This window comes from Kryptolebias marmoratus, linkage group LG1 (genome assembly GCF_001649575.2).
Source record: "Kryptolebias marmoratus isolate JLee-2015 linkage group LG1, ASM164957v2, whole genome shotgun sequence".
Taxonomy (NCBI): Eukaryota; Metazoa; Chordata; class Actinopteri; order Cyprinodontiformes; family Rivulidae; genus Kryptolebias; species Kryptolebias marmoratus.
This window is the reverse complement of record NC_051430.1, coordinates 16,172,714-16,193,339: the sequence shown is the minus strand read 5'-3', so window position 1 is coordinate 16,193,339 and position 20,626 is coordinate 16,172,714. Positions and strand designations below refer to the sequence as shown.

The window sequence follows — 20,626 nt, the reverse complement described above, 5'->3', positions numbered from 1 at the left end:
AAATCTGTAAAAGGGAGAAAACAGTGCTGCCAGTTGAATAGGATGGCTTCTCTCGTCACTGTGAGGAACCGGACAGCTTTTGTGAGTTTGAACAATAACAATGTTTTAGAACCAGCATCTAGCGATGTGGGACCTTAAGTCCTGCCTATTCACACAACCACAAGCTTTCTTTTTAGCATTAAATAATTAATTACAGCTAAACATGCTAGAAAATTGAAAAAAAAAAGGAACATATAGCAACAAGGTAACAACTACATGAATCAACAAGAGTCAGCATCTGTCAAAAACAATTTCAGATGAGTTCTTCTTTTTTGACAAGGACAATGTTCTGTTTGTTAACATGGGGGGACCCATTCCAGCTTAAACTTCTGGGCTTAGTTCTGAGGTTTTCCTATTATTTATAGTTATGTTTAGGACTTATGGTACCCCTAGAAGGCAGAGAGTATTCATGTTAGATCATATTTTTGGCCCCTATCAATAAAATTTGACTTTGTCCTCCTAAAAGGGGTGGCCTTCACTTGTGATATTTCTGACATAAAGTTCTGTACAAATGTGTAATTTTACATGAGAGTAAACCAATCTTTCCTTTCATTTATGGTTCAAGAATTTTTCCAATACACCTTAAAGTTTTTGCACAACGACTGTTTGTTTGAACCGTACCTCTCCGCATTTCACCCCTATGCCCTTCTCTAAAGTCTAAAAAAGTGGGAAGATCTCACTTTCTGTTTGGCTAAGCCTGTTTTTTTTTTTTGTTTGTTTGTTTGTTTTGTTTTGTTTTAGGATTTTTGATCTTTTCTAAAAATCACGGAGGTAAACAGAACCTCTGAAAATCCCAATGTCAACCAAGAAACTCAGCTGGTTCGAGGTTCACTGACTCTTAGATTAAACTTCAGGAATTTTCTTTCTCATTATCTTTCATTATGGTTGACCCCGTTAACCCTACATCTTGAATTATCATGTCCACTCTGATCGTCTCTTTCATTACCAGCACATGCTCTGAGTGCTAGCAGATCCCTCAGTTCATTGTTTCAAATTGTGCCATTAACTACTGGGGACAATGTCTATTAACAAAATACCTCATGAACCACTGGACAGATTTTAATGAAGCCTTCAGAAGGTAATCATTTGATGCAGATCTACAACTGATTAACCTTTGGAATATATATATATATATATATATATATATATATATATATATATATATATATATATGTGTGTGTGTGTGTGTGTATGTGTATATATCATAAAAAAATGCAATACCTTGTAACACCAAAATGTCTGTTAGGGTGCTGTATTTTGTGTTTTCTGCTTTTTTAAATGTAGTTGTTTGTTTGGTGGTTGGCACAGCGGTGAAGTGGTTAAAGCTGTGACCTCACAGCAAGAAGGTTGCAGGATCACCTCCCAGCCTGGGTCCTTTCTTTATAGAGTTTGCATGTTCTCTCTGTACATGCGTGGGTTTCCTCCGGGTACTTTGGTTCCCTCCCACAGACCAAAAACATACATGCTTGGTTAATTGACAACAAGACTGGTATCAGATATGAGTGAGAGTGCGAATGGTTGGTTGTCTCGTTTGTCTCTATGTGACTGTGATATGTAAACTTGAGACCTGTCCAGGATGTACCCAACCTCTCGCAGTTACTGTTGGAGAGAGGCACCAGCTGCTCTGCAACCCTGAATGGAAAAGCGGGTAATAAAGTGTGTTTGTTCTTGTTTCTACAATGCAGCAAACATGAAACTCCTGTAGTACAAGCAGGCTCATTACAGTAGATCCAGTAATTTATTATGCAGTAATGAGTTACTAATCAGTATTAATCCTAGAAGTGATTGTTACCTACTTAACTGCATCAATGATCATTGGATTAATATTTAATACTGATATTTGACTACATCCAAGGATAACTTCAACAGTCAGGTTTCATTTTATTTACTGCTCATTTATAACAAAAATATTCAAGAGTAAATGTGAAAAACAATTAGAAGACAACTCTTCACACCATGAATCATGTCAGTACTTTCATTATGCACATACAAAGAACAAAAATATAGACGTTTTTATTAGTAATTACAGAATTGGAAAAATAACTTCTTAGTTACAAAAACACATTTTCAAGCAAATAAACAACTAAACATTTAGGCAGAATTTGGTAGCCATGTAAAAATAAAAAAAAATATTATTTACAAAACACAGCAGTGCTGGTTGGTTAAAAAAAGGCTTATCTTTGTTTTGGCTGTCGGGGGCCTGACGTCCATACTAGCTGACAGAATGAGAGGCAGGGGGTGCACCCTGCACAGGTTGCCACAAGCTGGCACAAGATAAAAAATAAGGAAAACATAACATGTATATTCATATATGAGATCAATTAAAAAACACCCAATGACTGTATCATTCATGTCTTCAGGTCATACACTGGGACTAATGCAAGAAGAAACACATGGACAACAGAAGAATATGCAACTTCCTCAAAAACAAAACAAAGCATTGTCTTAATCAGCATACCACATTTTTTTTGCCTCGTGCAAAAGCGATATTCAAATTATTGCATCTATGTACAACCTAAAATTACCATTAGTATTTAAGCTTGAAGCACACATTTTTTGTTATTTTTTCTATCTGAGTCACTCCTGCCACCAGTTTCTATCAGGGAAAATAGAAATATATGACAGTGGCTCTTCTTCTGGTATATCATGTGGTATGGCTGGATGCTGCACTGATGGAGACATGTAAGAAGTTACAGCTGGAATCCTACATGAAGAAGCATTTTGTGGCCATCTGTATTTGTAGCCGCTCGCTATGTTTGCTTATTGACTTTCTTCTGTCTCTGGGTGTTCTTGGACACCTGAGCCTGTTTCCACAAGATTTAGGAGGACGGCAAGGGCAAGGACGTCACGGTAACTTCTGATCAAGCCAGATTGGTCAGGCTCCAGCTCCTCACAAGGCTGATGTGAGACAGAGGGAACGATGATCAGGGGTAACACCACCTCTGGGTCAAAGGTATAACTAATGTCCAAATACACCTGGGAAACAAAGACATTCAGACATTAAATCGGTCCATAAAGTGCCATGTACAAAACTATTCAATTTCAGTTAAATGATAAATATGCATGAGATGGTATTAGATTCTGATGGTACGATAACCCAAACAAGTGGTGTCCAATCTTAGTCCTAGGAGGGCCACTACCCTGCATGTTTCAGTTGTTCCCCTGCTCTTTAGCAGGCCTTCAAGTTCTGCAGAAACCTGATATTCATTTAGTCATTCAAATCAGGTGTGCCAAAGCAGAGAAACACTTAAATCATGCAGGATAGTTGCCCTCCAGGACCAGGACTGAACACCACTGACCTAAAGCTAAAACATCACAGTTTCACAATATTAAAGCAAACTTACATGCATGTATCACACAAACTGATTAATATTTATTTAAAAACAGAATTGCAACAACAACTTGTTCTATAATCACATATTGTTATAATAGTGATGAAAATATAGCTTGTTGCTTTGGATGGTCGACCCCAGGTAACTAAACTTGTCCACCTTTGACATCTCCATTTTTTGCAGCTTCATTGTTATATATTTTTTTCTCACTGCCTTGCTTTTGACTGTCATTCCTCTTCTCTCCAAATTTGCATACTACTGTAGGTGTACATTTATTTATTTATCTGCTCGGCACTTTAGTCAACCTACCTGTGCTTTAGAAATAAAGTTTGAGTTGAGAAGAGAAGTAAAGGGAAGTGGGGGAGGGGTGAACTAGTTTGTGCTACATACAACCTCAGAAAACTCTTTCAACCCTCAGTAAGGTAGAATGGAAATTTTTGTGGTGTACCTTGAAACTAAACGCTGACCCAGACCCATACAGAATCTCTGCTCTTATTCTGGAAGCTGATGTGCTTTTTTTCTTTTTGCATAAATTACTCTGAATTGAAAAATGATGTTTAGTTTAAATTCAAAAACAGATTTTTTTGGGGAATGTGTTAAACCATCAATGATGGCAACCAAAACTGGCTTATTTTTAAATATGCATAATATCACTTTTAGTGACTTACCTTGAGGTAATATTCAACTGAGATAATCTCACAGTTATTAATAGTGTAGATTGCAGAAGTAGGAATTTCCATGGTGCAGGAGGCTGTTGTTTCAGTGTTTGGTCCAGTGGTGTCCCCAACGCTTTTGAACAAAGTTTTCAGTTTAACTTTGGTTTTTTTTTTCACACGGTACTCTATTTTCTGCAGCAAACTGAACTTGGGCCTCATTGATTTGGTTGAGGAGTTGTAGATTTTGGCATAAGCAGACAAAGTGTCACCTAAGAAAAAAAAAAAAGCAGTATGAATGCACTGATACTTTTACTGATACTGGGATACTTTTAGATAGTTTGGTACCGTTAGTTTTAGTTTTAGCTTAGTTTAGTTTAGTTTTGTACATTTAGTCATGCTTAGATCTGTTTAGTTTTACCATTTAGAAATTTGGTACTGTTTAGTTTAGCTTTCTCTTTCTGTACACTTTGTTTAGTTCTGTACAATTAGTTATCATTGTCATGTTTTAGCTTAGTTGTCTTGTCATGTTCTGTAACTGTCTGTAATTTTGTTCTTGTGTTGTAAAGCACTTTGAGTCACCTTGTGCTGAAAAGTGCTATATAAATAAATGTACCTACCTACCTACCTACTGATAGTTATGTTACCTAAAATAATTGATTGTTCTTTAAAAAAGCATTACATAAAAACTTACTCAACTCATTGTGTTTTTATATCTATTTTTTTAGGTAAATAAGGACATATCAGAGTGTTTAGGTCACTTTACCTGGAGAGCAAACCTTTCTGTTAACAGAAGCAGACATCTGGACCTGTCCTTTGGAGACCTTTTTGTTAACTGATCCAGACTGGGGACACTATACAACGCCATAAAAACAAATGTTTTCAATACTTTCCCTATGAGGCTTTTTGCAGCTATAACATTCAAAAGCTTTCTTGCTATTAATGTCACTTACCATTACTCGACTAATGTTGAGAATGGACCTCGAAACAAAGTCGATCTCTTTGTGCACATAAGAGGACCACTTCCACGGCCTTGTGATCTTTACTTGAAGCATGTAGACAATACTTCTGTTGTTTTCCCTAAAGGATGACGGCATACTCCTTTAAAACAGACAGGGTTCGGGTTTGAACTGTTTTGTTAAAGGAAACCATGATACATCTCATACACTGAAAGCTAGAGATTCTCACTCACTCATGTGGAAGTGAAAAACTGAACCTTAAAAAGTAGGTCCCTTTGGGAATTAGTCTGCCTGCAAAACAAGTGAAAATAGTTAAGTTACCAAATACAAAGAAATGCAAACATGACAAAAAAATGTTTTGAATGAAAGACTCCAAGAAATGAGATTGTATTCAGTAGACTTCTAAGTCATTTTTTGATATTCGTTTTGTCAAATTTCTTCAGATTTTAAAAGAAGTGACTGAAAATATTTTTAACAGTTACTTAAGATCTCAAAATAAATTCATATGCCATTTGCTAGTTCAGGATAAATTGTCTTCTCAAAAAACTAATGCTGTTGGATGCTGTCGATGCTTAGTTTCACCAAAGGATAAAAATGTAAAGACCATAATCCCCAACTTCAAAAAAAACTTTCTTTGATATGAGTTCTAATGATTCTGTTTCCATTATAAGTGTAAACATGCGTCGCTTGTAAAAAAAAAAATATATATATTAAAGCTTCACAAGTTCTAACATTTCTATACATGTTTAATATTACACTTTTAAACTAACATCTTCTTTAACATTTTCTTGCTTACCTTTGGGATGTTTTTCCACCAAGTATTCTTTAGTTTTAAAATATCCCCAGTGTCCATAGTATTTTGTATTGCCACTTTCCCAGGAAACATTTGCATCCCCTTTAGCTTTTAAGGAAACGCTCTTAATTTTTGTGTCTTTTGTTAGACTAAAAGACACAGTGCCTATAATTGTATCTCCCTCAGAAAAAGGGTCTTCTTTGTGAAATGTAAGTGTCAGGTTTTCTATCGGAGACATTTCAGACTTGGTGTTTGACCTCAAATCTGTTTGTATTATACCCTGATCACAACTTTTTATTGCTGCATGAAGCTCCGCCCCAAACTGAACCACATGAAACTTCCAGTACCTCTTTTTTTCAAAGGCAGAAACAGATGAATCATTGCTTTCAATGTGAGCAACCCACACATCAACACAAAATAGTACAGGAAAGGGTTGTCTCATTCAGTTATAGAATCAGGAGAGTGAATATTGTTTTAATGTTGTAAATGTTTAAGAATCAGATGATAATTCAGATTTTCTGCCTTGAGTACATATAATACATTACATGCACATTAGGGGTGTAATGGTACGCCTAAGTCATGGTTTGGTACATACCTCAGTATAAGGGCCATAGTTTAGTCCAGGTTCAGTATAACAAGATCAAATCAAACAAATACCAAATGCTACTTTTATTTTAAAAGACTATAACTCTCCCAAAAATAGAGAAGCAGAGACAAAACAAAACCATTCGCCCCCTTCAAAATAAAGCAAAACAAAAAAAAGACAAATTACAAGAAAATTTGTGATCACTTATGACTAACATATTCATCATAGGTTCACTGGACCTATGATGGTACATGTACAAATACATCAACTGTTACACTCCTAATTCAACATGGAGAGACTCACACAGAGAAAAACTGCAATTAGATAGTTTTATTAGGCATAAAAAAAATAAGGTTTTGGTGCTCGGACCTCAGCAGAAGGAATAATAGCCATAAGAATAGCCATAAGCTTGGATGAGAAGCTTGGGATGAGGATTTGAGACGTCTTCCCCCCAAAAGAGGGTGCCGAGGCTGAAGCCGAGTTATGGTGAAAAGGAAAAGTGACGGGTGACTCGCGAGGAAAAATAGATGAGTGAAGAAAGCTTTCAGACTGAAAATTAAGGGCATAAATGATGAAGGCCAGCAGATAAAGGGAGTGTATGAGATACTGGTAGATGAAGGCCAGCTACTAAAGGGAAGTTAACGCATGCTGGTAGATGAAAGCCAGCTGCTAAAGGGAAGCCAGCCAGGGCAAATTCAGGAAATAAAGCGAGAATGCAAAGGCAAATGAAAGGAACTTATGAGGTAGATTGATAGAGGTGCATTGATGCTAGGCAGGAAGAGGAAGGTCAATTGAGAAATAGAAAAATGGAAGCCTGCAAGACGAGAAGAGGAAGAAAATGATGTGGATGAGTGAGATCAGATTTCAAGATGAAAAACACTGGATTAAAAATGAGGTAGACCACCACCGCCAGTTAATTGCGATGCGTCTACCTAGTCGCTGAGAGAACGCTGAGCGGCTAGCACGGAGGAGAGATCTGGACGAATGTATGAAGAGAATGCTGTGGAAGACCGGTGGCTGAGATGCTGAAAAGATGCTGAGGAGATGCCCTGAATGACGGTGGATGTAGCTGCCGCGATCCTAAAGGAGTGACCTGAGAAATGGCAAGGGGGAAGGTTGCATGATGATGAAATCTCTCTTAAAAATGTCAGAAACCAGGTGGAGGACATGGGAGAGCCTTCAGGAGTTAGGAACAGAGGTTTTAGGGGTGAGCCGAGCTCATGGCGTTTGAGAGCGAATTTGAACATGGCATGAAAAGGGCCATCTAAACAAGTGATGACGATCATGCATGCGCCCTTCCCTTTTGAATGCTTCAGAGATAAACTATAGAAATGGGGATGAAACTTAAGATCAGAAATGGCTAGGTCTGTGGATGGAAAAAAAAATTTATTTGGGGAAGTAAACTCTTCTAACCGGAGAAACCCGTAAAAAGCTAACAGAAAAGCGCAAGAAAGGAGTGACTTCTTGTAGGAGGAATATGGTCCGAGGCAAAGCGCGGAGAGTAAGTTTTTTAGAATGGGGAATGTGATTGTTGTGATTGCTATCGGCCTGAGTAAAACTATGTTTTGAGATTCCTTTTAGAAGGAGCTTAATGGCGTGGTTTGAAAAGAGACTTTGAGAGCTACACGGATAATGACATTTAGAGAAAAAAATAATACCTGCTCCTAAACTGTGGATGTACGGGAGTCTGAAATGATGTTGAACAAAGCAATAAGAAATGAAGGCTAAGAGTTGTTGTGTTAATGAGGACAGCAAAGAGAGGAGTTTGTCATAGGTTGCGCGGACTTTAGTGAAAATCGGCGGAGTAAGATTTGAGAGTGGATGAGGCGAGACTGGATTTTGTATGCAATTTAGCTGATTGAGGTAAAATTTGAAGTGAAGGGTTGATTAGTTCAGCACAAGGTTCTCTAACGGAGGAACAGGAGTCAGAAGTAAGTTGGCTGAAGGGCACAGGCGTCGAAAAACCTGGAGTTGAAGGTGAGACAGAGCATTGGCGATCGCATTAGAATGATCAGGAACATGATCATGAAATTGTTACTGACTGACTGCCAAGTGATGCGGCGCAAAAAAGGCATGATGGATGGTTATTACTAAATCTTACAAGATCTTAGCTTAATATCTGTAAAAATGGCTGAGTTACAGCCATTTTTGTGTTTCATAACGTGGATTGGCTATGGTGAAAAGATAAAATTGGGTTGAATCCAAAAGTAGTATATATGTTTGAAGTTCTTTTTAAAATTATTATTATTATTTTAACTGAGTCAGTCCTGCCACCAGTGTCCCGATTGTCATGGAAAATGGAAATATATGACGGCGGCTCTACTTTCTGGTTGATGATAACCATGTCAAAAATGTCAAATATATTTGACAACCACTGACATAAAAAAAGAAAGAAAAACATGTCAGTTAACCATGTACTTGTGGCTCAGGTAAGATTAAAAAAAAATATATATATTTTTTTTTTTTAATTCAAAGGTGGAAGAACTGAAGAAAATATAGAATAAACCTCAGCTAAAATGAGTTAGAATTGTAGAATTGTACTTTTTGCACATAGACCATCATTCTCCTCTTTATAAAAGACTTTGGAAGCCTGAAAAGCTGAATTACATTCAGCCTGCTGTAGGCTGCTTGTTTCACCAAGACATGCTAACTGTTGAGCTTGTTATAAATGTTTGTGTCTAAATGGGTTCTTCTTCTTCTTCCCGTTGCTCCCTTTAAGGATCCGCACAGCCAGTCATCTGCCTCCATCATATCCTATCCCTTCCCTTGTCTGTCACACCAACCCTTTCAGTATCCTCCTTCATTACATTCCCGGACCTTCTCAGGGGATGTCTTCTTATCCTTTTCCCTGTCAGCCTCATATTCAAAATCCTGTGTCCAAAAACTCCACTATCTCTCCTTTACACATATCCTGACACTAGTCTCCACCCACTTCACCCTGTCAGCAGTCTCTTTTTTTTTTAACCTTCTTTTATGCACTGTTTTGCTTTGGATGGTTTTCTTTCTCTTTATCCCAGAGCATACCTCTACCTCTCTAGGCTCTCTTCCACCATGCTCCACACTTTTCAAAACAATTCACTATGTTCTTTGTGAACTTCATAGTTCATGGCGACTCCTCCCCTACCTTTCTGTGTGTGTGGTAGTGGTGGTGGGGGTTTGGGGGGATGGGTGGTGGGGGTCATTGGAAACTTCAGAAAACCCCACACGCTGACTTCTCATTTAAAATGGAACATGTAACCCACTAAATGGGTTGGAATTTTTTAGAGGTTACGACATCATGGCATTTTATACTGTGGTGTACCTTGAAACTAGGGGCAGACCAATAAACAGCCTCTGACCTTATTGGGTAACATGCTTTGCCTTTTTTTTGTATAAATTTCACTAAATGGAAAATTATTTATAGTTAACATCACTTTTAGTGACTTACCTTGAGGTAATATTTAACAGAGATAATATCAGTTGCAGATGGCAGAAGCAGGAATCTCTATGGTGCAGGAGGATGTTGCTTCAGTGTTCGGTCCAATGGTGTCCCAAACAGTTTTGAACAAAGTTTTCAGTTCAATTTTGGTAAATATAGCATTCGCCCCTTTGGATGTACTAACAGTTACGTCACCTCAAATTAATGATTGTATTTAAAAAAAAAGACATCACATCCAAACAAACTCAGCTCATTGTGTCTTTTATATCCAAGTTTTAAAATAAGGACATTATCTGGTATTAAATAAAGTTTGTTTGCATTAAGTAAAGATTATTTGTGAAGCATCAAGACACAGGAAAACGTTATGTGGTTAACAGGCCCACAGAAGACGTTCAGTTACTCACAATGACGTGTGGTGCTAACCTCGTTGTCTCGTCGCACCGTTTTCTTCCTTAAATGCTCTTTAAAACTCCTTTTACCAGTCATCGTCCATACACTTAAATTCTCTGCTTTTCTCTGATTTTTCAAAGTTTGTTTTATAAAATTACAAAAATAGAATTAAAGAAGAAATTACCTGTTTTTAAAGTGCACTTTTTAGATGTAAATCACAATGATGTTTTTTTTTTCTGGCAATTACCATCAGAACAAGAGGCTGTTCTAACTGACCTGCTGAAAAACACACAGAGGGCTTCGTGCTTCTTAACAAAAACAAACATTCTTTTGGTTCTGTGGCACAGGGAAAAGGAGTGTTTTCTTGACTGCTTCTGACTTACAAACATGCATAACGACTGCATGCACCGAAATATTAATATCTCGCTTTGTTCCAAAACACAGTCGTGGGAAAAAGAAAGTCCACCCGATTTCAAGGCTTTTTTTTAACATAAAGGAACATAATAAAAGTGATTTTGTCTGCCAGGTATACCAGCTGACTGAGCGATAGGCAGGAGTAGACCCGGTACAGGTTGATACAAGCTGGCATAAGATGGCCAAAAAAACAAACACAAACAAGCATGCAGACTCATACCAGTGGTTGGTTTAGAAACACCAAGGACTGTGTAGCAATGCCCTCAGACCACAGAAAGAAAACAGGCCAAGATAAAGCTCACACAGGTGACAGAGCATGCAAACTCCACACACAACCTAATGAGTGTTAGGAGAAGAAAACAGTGCTACCAAAAGATACCTTCATTTGTCAATGAACAGGGCAGCTTTCATGGGTCTGCATAAAATAGCTTTCTCACTTCTGTAAAACATTTGCAAATGTTATTTACAATACAAATGTGAGTATGACTTTATGGCTGCAATTTTCATAAGTAAACCCTGAATTTGTTGAAGGCAAAAACCATTTGCTGTGGAATGCAGCCAATTTTCATACTCGTAAGCAAAGTTGCATAGGATTCTTTTCTCACAGAGGATTGAGAGACTGAGTTACTTTTAAGTTCTTTTTTGGTCCAAGTCACTCCTCTCTACGGCGCCCTGACAGTCGTCAAACAGAGACGTATACGATGGGGGTTGCACTTCCGGTTGATAGGCGAGAGCTGCAGCTGAAAACCCGTACGAAGGGGCGTTTTGTGGCCACTCGTAGCCGCTTGCTGGGTTTGCCGGCTGAGTCGGCACAGGCGCCGGGTACTGGCTAACACCTGAGCCGGCGGGGAAATCACTGTAACTCGGGGCCCCGAAAGCGCCAAATGGGGAAGGCTCCACCTCCTCGTCAGGAGAAGTCGAGCTGGAAGGAGCAATGACCAGAGGAAATACCACCTCTGGATCCACACGAAAACTAATGTCCAGATACACCTGGGAAACAGAGAAATTCAGAGAGGGAAATCAACTCACAGTAATCAAAGTGTCATGTACACAACTGAAATATATGAATTCAGGTAAAATGAGCTTTAGTTACCTACCTTGAGGACATGTTCCACTGAGATAATCTCACAGTTATCCATGTTGTAGATGGCAGAAGTAGGGATCTTGATATTGCAGGAGCACGTTGCCTCAGACTTTGGGCCGACGGTGTTCCCAACAGCTTTGAATAAGACGTTACTGCTGGTGTTAGTGGATCCCGAAGCTCGGAACACTGTTTTCTGAAGCACACTGAACTTGAACCTCATCGATTTGGATGAGGAGTTGCAGACTTTGGCAAAAGCAGATAAAGTGTCACCTAACACACACACACGCACACACACAAAATGCATGTGAATAGACTGTTATTTTCATAAGTAAACCTGAACATTTTAAAGAGGGAAAATGGTGTCACAAATTAATTTCTCTACATTAAAAAAAAATAATAAAAAAATAATCAGACTTTGACTAATCCTGCTCAAAGCTCAGTGAGATTTTTCTCCACTCTGTGGAATCACTGGCGCGTTTGTTTGTATGTCTGATAGATTTTTTTTTTTTTTTATGTATATGTTAATCTACTTTTTATTTTCTTTTATTGTTCTTTTTCTTTTTTCTTTTTGTATGGACCTCAACCGAGTCTCAAATAAAGAGGATTGATTGATTGATTGATTGATTGAATCAGAAACACCAACTTAGCTCCTTGCATTATTTATGTCTTAGTTTTTGATTAAAATAAAGACACATTAGTGTGTTGCTGTCTCCGTACCTGGAGAGCAAACATCTCTGTTAACAGAAGCAGACATCTGGACCTCTTTATTTGAGAAAACCCCCAGCTTTTTATTCACCGATCCAGACTGAGGACACTGGAAAACATCATAAAAAAACAAGCTTCTTCTATGTTTTTCAAACACACCTATTCAAAATGAATAATTTCATAATGCACATTATTAGAGCCGTCACTCACCACTCTTCGACTAATGGTGTGAACGGACTTTGAAAGAAAATTGAGCTCTTTCTTCACTGTAGATGACCATCGCCATTTTCTTGATATCTTCGCTTCAAGCATGTAGACAATATGTCCATGTGCCCCCTTAAAAGATGATGGCATACTCCTTTGAAACAAAACAACAACAACAACAACAACAAAAGGTTTAAGCATGGACTGTTTCATAATAGAAAACAGTGACACTTTGCAAACGCTGAAAGCTAGAGGATCGTACTCACTCTGATGGGATTTTAAGGCTGAATTTAAAGTGATGGCTCCCTTTAGGAAGCACTCTGTCTGCAAAAGAAGGGAGAATAGTAAAGTATTTTCAATCGATACTTCACAAATCTAAAAAGAATACACATAAAACTGGAGGCTGGTACTTTGTTGTCTTGTTTCATTAGTTCAATCTAATGAAACAATTCAAGATTAGTTTTTCATCACCTGGTCTCAAAACATGGAAGCTTTTGAGAAAAAAAACAAACCCTAATTTAAAAAATATATATATTAGTAGAAAATATAAAATGCTTTAAAATCAGATAAAAATTAGGTGTCTTATTAGTCCAGTCTAGCGAAACAATTCAACATGATTTCTTGATCAGACGTTCACATGACATGGATGTTGTTTAATTTTTGTTTTTTAAGTGTCATTAATTAGTAATTTGTCGATGGTCCCTAAGCGAACCATCATGTTTAGAACAAGGGGGCGCCCCCTAGTGGTGCTAGTTGCTTGTGTTTTTGCAACTTTTTTTTTTCTTTTGTAGTTTCCGTCATTCAAGTGTTTGCTGCGCGTTTGCGCCTGTCGGCCGCCGTAGCTTCTGGTCCGCCTGTTTTATCCTATTAAACCAAAGTGTGGTTTTAGAGTAACTACTTCAGTTTATGATGCTGTAAATGTGTCGAATACCACACTTAGAAAATGTTAATAGTGTTCCGGCTAGTGTTAAAAATATAAACCCCACAGCCTAACAATGTCTCTTGTCTGAACTCGGCTGTTTACCGTTATGAGAGAAAACAACGCGCTTCGCCTGTCAGGACCCGATAAGCGTGTTTCCATAAACTAATTCTGTACACAAACAAGTCACACCGTTTGCATTTTCTGCCACGAAGAACTGCTTGTCTTTAAAATATCTCCTGTGAGCAGTGTAGGACGTCTCGTCGTCTCCGCTCCCTTCGGTCCAGTGGACGTGAGCGTCCCCTTTGGCTTTCACGGAAGCGCTCTTCACTTTGGTTTCCTTCGTCAGGTGAAAGGACACCGTGCCCGTGATCGCGTCTCCCTCGGAAAAGGGTCCATCTCTGTCACAGGTGAGGGTTAGGTTTCGAATCGGCGACATTCCGGGACTTTAGTGCTCGAACTCAGTGCGGTCCGGGAACTAATAAGTGTGCCACGGTTTATTGTGGGACGCATCCGGGTCCGCCCACAAGTGAGGAAAAAGCCAGGATTGTGTCATTTTTATATTTTTTTATTGCATCCTCTTAGTCAATATGGCTCTTACAACAGCACAGCAAGCAATTCAGGTCACGTCATTAACTCAAACTCAAGACGGCTGAAAATGTTCGGCTATTAAAACCAATGATTCCCAAAGTTGGGGTCGGGACCCCAATGTGGGTCACCCAACACCAAGCAGGGGTCCTTAGTTAATCTCCAGATATCAAGTTACAATTAAAAGCCCAGTTTGTATGATATATTTACACCATAACTGTTACAGATAATTGAAATACAAGTCATTTAATACTTTAAAAAATAGCAAAATGGATGCTAAGACTGTTTGTGTTGTCATTATGCCCTTATTTAATTGGATCATGAGCACTTTTGGATATTTAAACTCCAACAGATGGGGTCACACACCCTTTGTCACTGTTATTTTATGGGTCGGAAGCTGAAAAGTTTGGGAACTATTGATTTAAACAGCTGGGTCACCTTTAAGAAATATTCCAGCCATGTTGAAGTGCGATTTTGCAGTAAATGAAGAATACACATCTTACCTGTTGTGGATGGAGCAGCTTCAGGAGATGCCTCATTTTGGAGAAAAGGTGTTGTAAAGGGATAATCAGGTCATTTTTGAAGTGATGTTCTGCCAAACGGAGGAACTTTGGGCTTGCTTTTATGTACCGTATTTTTGCTTCAAATATTGAGAGCTGCGAACAAACCATCCCCCCCAAAACTGTGCCCCTTTCTCTTCCTTCTATAAACACGCATGGGTAACACTACCAAACTAAACTAATTAGCGAGACCGATAGGTGAAATAAGTGTTCAGTGCAGTGATTTGCAATAAACTAATCGATTTGTATAAAGCGAGTGGCTTCTAATCACTTCCTCAGGAGGTTGCAGAGGTGGTGGTCGGTGGGTTGCTTGGTTTTGGAGGCCTGGCTGCTCGTTTATCTCACAAGATCTGACCTTTAAACTGGCCAGTCACACGGATCTTAATTATGCACCAGAACATCACTTCAGAAATGGCTTGCCTATCCCTTTAAGTATGACAGGACTGAAGCTAAGGACCAGTTCGACCTCAACCAAGACCAAAGTGGATTGTTGCATTCTTTAAAAAAAAAAAAAGCTCCAATGTGAAAAATTTCCCTGCAGTTCATGAAAAGTTTCTTAAACATTTATACAACTGTTAGTTTCACAATACACCCCTCCCTTTTTTTGTTGTTTACAATAAATTCCACAATCATTTTAAAGTGCTACAAGCAGCAAGCAATTCTGGCAAGTTTCTGCTGTAAAACAACATGGAGATTATTGCAGCAATCGGCAAGATGGAAAAGCATTTGCGTGAACCGCTAAAAGTGTTTTTAAATTTGAAACCGTTTTGAGACGAGAGGAATCCACTTTGGCCTTGGCTGCGTTCTGTCAGCTTGTCAAACCTAAAACTCTCTTACTCCAAACCAAGGCTATTCTTCTCAACATGGGCAGAACATCTAAACATTGATCAATAAGCAATTACAACTCTGACACTTACAATTAAAAGAAAAACTTCCAAGTACATTTTATTTTTTTCTTACAAATAAGAGACAATTCAAGTACAGATCATGGGAGGAAAAAGGTCCAGAATTGCTTATGCTGAAACATCTTTTACAGCATAAGCAATCTGCACATCAATACAAAATACTTCATGAGAGGGTAGTCGTATTCAGTGGTGCCGTTTATAGACATGGATTTATAATTCACAGGGTCACATGCTCAGTTTTAGAGGTGTAAGTATGTACTGGAACATAAAATAAGAACTGTAGTCAGTGTTTCACTGGTTTGAATACAAAATGTCTAATATAGTGCATACATATAAAACAAATGTTTACTCCTAACCTAAAGACACATAAACAACAACACTTTGATATTTTAAGGCTACAAAAACAGGATACACTGACCTTTATATGTTTATCACATACAGTGTATATATATATATATATCTTCATTTTCTTTACCTGCTTCTTCTTTTCCGGGTCACAGGGGAGCTGGTGCCTATCTGTGCGAGAGGCAGGGGACACCCTGGACAGGTCACAAGTCCATCACAGAGACACAGAGAGACAAACGAGACAACCATTCATGCTCTCACACACACCTACGAACAATTTAGAGTTACCACTTAACCTAACATGCATGTTTGTGATCTGTGGGAGGAAACTGGAGCACCCAGAGACAACCACACATGCATGCATGTATGCATGCATTAAATATAACAATACAGGTTCTGCAAAGTCTTATTAGAAAGTGGCTAATAAATATCCTGTTATAAAGTAGAATGTTTGAACATATTTTAGGCATCATTAAATATTAGAGAGGTAATTGTTTACATTCAGGTGCAGAAAGGACACTTCAAATGTTATAAGGCCTGGACTTTAGAGTGCATCCTGACGATTGAGGTTTAGTGATTACATTAGCAGCTAAAAAAAAAGCCAACTGGCAACTTGAAACAAACAGGAAAACATCATACAACGGCAAAGCAACATATTTTGGTTATAGATGACTGTAAACACGTTTTGTGTTGAAGACGTTCACCTGACTAAATAAGGGTTTTATGGGATTATTTAGCATCAGATTTTTCTGGATCGGAAGACAGGACATCCATAGAATATGCAGGCGGAACATCATTTGACTGAGACAGGAAATCTGTATCCATCACAGGAGCAGAAGGCATCGGGTTACTAGCTGGAGCTGATGGAGACAGACAGGAAGTAGGCGGCTGGGCTGGCGGTGCTGCTAGAGGTGGGGGAAACACAGGGGGTGGTGGAGGTGGGGGGTGAAGCGCCGAAGAGGACGAAGACGAATACGGAGATCCGTACGGAGATCCGTACGGAGAAGGCACTTGTGGCGCTGGGTTACTGTAGCCCCCGTACATTAGTGGCGGCTGAGGGGGGTAAACACCGGGCGGACCGGCCAGCACCTGTGGGTTCATTGAGTATTCAGGCGGGGGCGCCGAAGGATACCCATAGCTGCCTGGCTGTTGATATGCTGCAGGATAAAGAGCTCCAGGCACTGCAGGAGGAGGGAAGTCACTGTTGCTCTGGCCCCCAAAAGCATGAGCGGGATAAGGACCTCCAGGACCAGTTTGAGAACCAGGAGCTAAGTTAGGGAGAGCAATGACCAGTGGGAACAGGACCTCTGGATCAAAGGCGAAGCTGATGTCCAGATACACCTAGGAGAACATGATAAAGAGTCACTTTTTAGATAGAATGGCATGAAAAAACATCAAAATACACAGAGAAAATTTTTTTTTAAATTACAAAATTTGTTAAAAGTTCGGTATGGTAAGTTAACGTTGCATACCTTCAACTTGTATTCTGCTCTGATGATCTCACAATTCAGGATCGACGGCATCTGATTACTGGGAATCTGCAGAGCACACTTGGCTTCCTGCTGTGTTTGGGGTTTAATGGGTTGGCTAACCACCTTTTCGACATCGAAGCTCTGCCGTTTGGTATCTCCTTGCGCATGAAACACTACGTCCATCATCAACGTGAATTTGGGGGTCATGTCGCGGGATGAAGAGTTGTTGATGTTGGCAACAATCTCAATTGTTTCCCCTGTGAGAAATTAAAAAAAAAAAAAACACTTAAATTGAGGTTCGGCACGTTATAAAAGTACTGACAGTTTATAATTTGCAATTTACATTTACGGAAAAACAAAACAAAAAAACCCCAAAGAAACAAAGATAAATACTGAACAAAATAACCACCAACGCTGTAAGAATCTATTCCTAGATGAGTCACGACCTACACACATCGACCCCTACACCAAAAACTTTTCAGGGAAACCACAGCTGGACTAGATTTTAAACACATACCCAATTATAGTCCTCAACAAGCAAATATTTCCCAAACAAAAAACAGCTTTAAGCATGTGCCTTTAAACGAACCCTTCCCATTCAGAGAGGACTTTTACCTGAAGCAAAAATTGCCTTGTTCACAGTCACATCCATCTGCACATGCCCTTTGGAGAAAAGCCCCATCTCTTTGTTTGTTGAGCCAACTTGGGGTGACTGGATGAAATGAAAAATGGAAGATAATTACATATCAATGGTACAATGTAATGCCTGGTTTAAATAGTCTATAACTAATATTTTAAATTGACAATTGGAAAATAGGCAGAAAACAATAGGGCTGGGTGGTAGAATGTTACACTAACCAGAGTTTATCTAAAAAAAAAAAGAAGCTACTTTGTTTTGATTACTGTCATTAACAACACTGAAGTGAAGTGTGTGGCAAATGAACTTTCTGTCTGGCTCATTCTATTATTTTTTTTCTAGAGCGATGCTTTCTGTTTCAGAGGAAAAATGCAGTAAGCGTAGTGCTATATGAACGGCAACTCCTGTTTGTCTCAGTCGGGCCTCGCTTGCGTCATGGAAACACCTTCTGTCACTGATGATTTTATGTCATTAAAAACAAAATACTTCAACGTGTCTGTTGGTATCGTAATGTTTTTTTTTTTTTTTTTTAGCCTTGTCGTTTCAGTCTTTATTCGTTTATTAAACCACGTTGTGAGATTTCGCCCGAGTTTCAAACATGTAATGTGGATCCTGGTCAGCTCCAAAGAGCAGACACAGAGACTAAGAGCGCATGTGCCAACTAAAACACAAATTCCCACATAGGCGAGCAAAAATCAAAAACAAAAAAAAAAACAAAGCGGACTATTATGTTTTACAAGCACTTCCATCTTTCGGCTGCTCCGTCATGCAGGAAGTTTTATGCCAGATTGCTCTTCCTGACGCAACTTGGCCTCAGGGTTACAGGACCACAGCACTGACTATCGTTTTGTTTTTCAAGAAGTACTGCACCTTTTTACTTAGATATTACCGATTAACAATGTAAAAACAAAACAAAACAAAACCTCTGAAAACAGCGCTGTCCTGCATATTATAGATGTTTCTCTGCTTTGACACCCCTGATTTGAATGAATGAGTTATAACAGGGAGCAGGGAAACAACTAAAACAGGCAGGATAGTGGCCCACCAGGACCAGGACTGGACACCACTGCTCTAAAATACCTACTAGTGGCATGATTTTTGGATATTTGATATTTTGAGAGCTTTTATTTGGATGCTTTTACGTCTCAATATTACCACGAATTACAGCTAAATATTTTTGTCAGTAAAAGACGTAAATGTCTGATGAGATAAGGGTGAGTTAAAGGGGCCCGACAAATCAACAGATTCAAACACTTGGTCAAAATATAATTAGGACGAGCGCCACGAAGTTCCACTACTAAGCAGAACGGCACGAAGCACGTGAGGCAGTTCGCTGGATGCGTTACGCACCATGAGAGAGTAAACGTCTGGTAAAGACTTGGAGACGAAAGTGAACTCCTCTTCTGCGGTGGAATCCATCCTCCAGCTTCTGGACAGCTTGGCCTCCAGCTTGTAGACAATCTTTCCATGAGCTCCTCTGAAAGACGACGGCATGCTCCTGTAAATCCAACGGGATTAACGTTACGCAACACGCAGTATAACATAAAAATCTGGAGTGCATCATTGTGATCTAATCATGTTTGCGTGAGGAAATGTGCAAGTGCAAATTGTTGTGAACTTCTCACTCCATCGGTATCGGAAAGCTGAACTTGTAAACATGGATTCCTTCAGCCAAAACATTTTCTGAAAAAGGCAAATAAGAAATTTGGTCTTTAAACATCCAAATAATCTGTAATTATAGGCTGCAATAGATACTCCTAAACACAGCTATAAAAAGTGATCTATAAGGCAGTTTTACAATGTTAGAACAAGAATTTATGACCATTTAAGTCTGCAAATGTACTACACTTTGTTCATTAAGATGGTGCTGAAATCTTAGCTCCAACTCCAACTTGAACACATTAATGTACAAACTTTTACAACTTTTTTTTCCTATGGGATCAGTATCATTTCCCTCAATTACAGACATGCTTTGCTTTATGATTAATGAATGTTTAACCAGCAACAGAGAGCACAGCATGCACACATGTTGTTTTAAGTGATTTAATTGCGTCATTGTTTTACCTTCAGAGTCCTCGGGGGTCAAAAACTGCTTCAGCTTGAAGTACCTTTTGTGTGCGGAGTACGTGTACGTCTTGTCGCCCTTTTTTTTCGTCCAGTGCGTGTTGGCGTCTCCTTTCGCCTTGACGAACAGCTTCTGAACCTTGGTCTCCTTCGACAGCTGCAGGGTGACGGCTCCCGTTATGACGTCTCCCTCTGAAAACGTCCCTTCCTCGTTCAGCGCGTCGTAGGACACCTTGAAGTTTGTAACTGCGGGCATTGTTGCAAAAAAAGCGGGGCAGGCCGAAAGCAAGCGGAGAGGCACCGGTTGTTTACAAGTGGTTTCGCTCCAGCCTTCTTGACCAAACAGGGCACGCCCATGAGGAACAGTTAGTTTTCTCAACGCCGTGGACTGACAGGAAGCCACGGTCAGAGGCCCGCTCTCTCTCCCTCTCTGCAGAGGGTTTATGTGGGGACACGGCGCCCTCTAGAGGCGCGCCACTGAATAACAAGCGCGTTCAACACAAAAACAAAGAATCCAGCTGCCCACAATTAGCGCTTAATTCAGCCGGAACGTCCACAT

At 39.3% G+C, this 20,626-nt stretch overlaps 3 protein-coding genes across 3 annotated transcripts; all 3 read right to left on the bottom strand.

Moving 5' to 3' along the window:
* Positions 1-1,896: 1,896 nt before the first annotated feature.
* LOC108242823 (arrestin domain-containing protein 3) lies at positions 1,897-6,028 on the bottom strand. Its single transcript, XM_017427916.3, has 6 exons — positions 5,780-6,028; positions 5,217-5,274; positions 4,978-5,125; positions 4,791-4,878; positions 4,040-4,296; positions 1,897-3,015 (listed from the first exon to the last, which is right to left on the bottom strand). Exons 1-6 carry the CDS (start codon positions 6,012-6,014, stop codon positions 2,800-2,802), a joined length of 1,002 nt encoding a protein of 333 aa, XP_017283405.2. The 5' UTR covers positions 6,015-6,028; the 3' UTR covers positions 1,897-2,799.
* A 3,997-nt stretch (positions 6,029-10,025) lies between these two features.
* Positions 10,026-14,023, bottom strand: LOC119617551 (arrestin domain-containing protein 3-like). The gene is made up of 6 exons (XM_037978846.1): positions 13,689-14,023; positions 12,844-12,901; positions 12,584-12,731; positions 12,386-12,482; positions 11,682-11,938; positions 10,026-11,574 (listed from the first exon to the last, which is right to left on the bottom strand). The coding sequence occupies exons 1-6, from the start codon at positions 13,933-13,935 to the stop codon at positions 11,215-11,217; spliced, it is 1,167 nt and encodes a 388-aa protein (XP_037834774.1). The 5' UTR covers positions 13,936-14,023; the 3' UTR covers positions 10,026-11,214.
* A 2,197-nt stretch (positions 14,024-16,220) lies between these two features.
* LOC108242822 (arrestin domain-containing protein 3-like) lies at positions 16,221-20,488 on the bottom strand. The gene is made up of 6 exons (XM_017427915.3): positions 20,068-20,488; positions 19,629-19,686; positions 19,354-19,501; positions 17,982-18,078; positions 17,367-17,623; positions 16,221-17,235 (listed from the first exon to the last, which is right to left on the bottom strand). Exons 1-6 carry the CDS (start codon positions 20,321-20,323, stop codon positions 16,624-16,626), a joined length of 1,428 nt encoding a protein of 475 aa, XP_017283404.1. The 5' UTR covers positions 20,324-20,488; the 3' UTR covers positions 16,221-16,623.
* Positions 20,489-20,626: the final 138 nt, after the last annotated feature.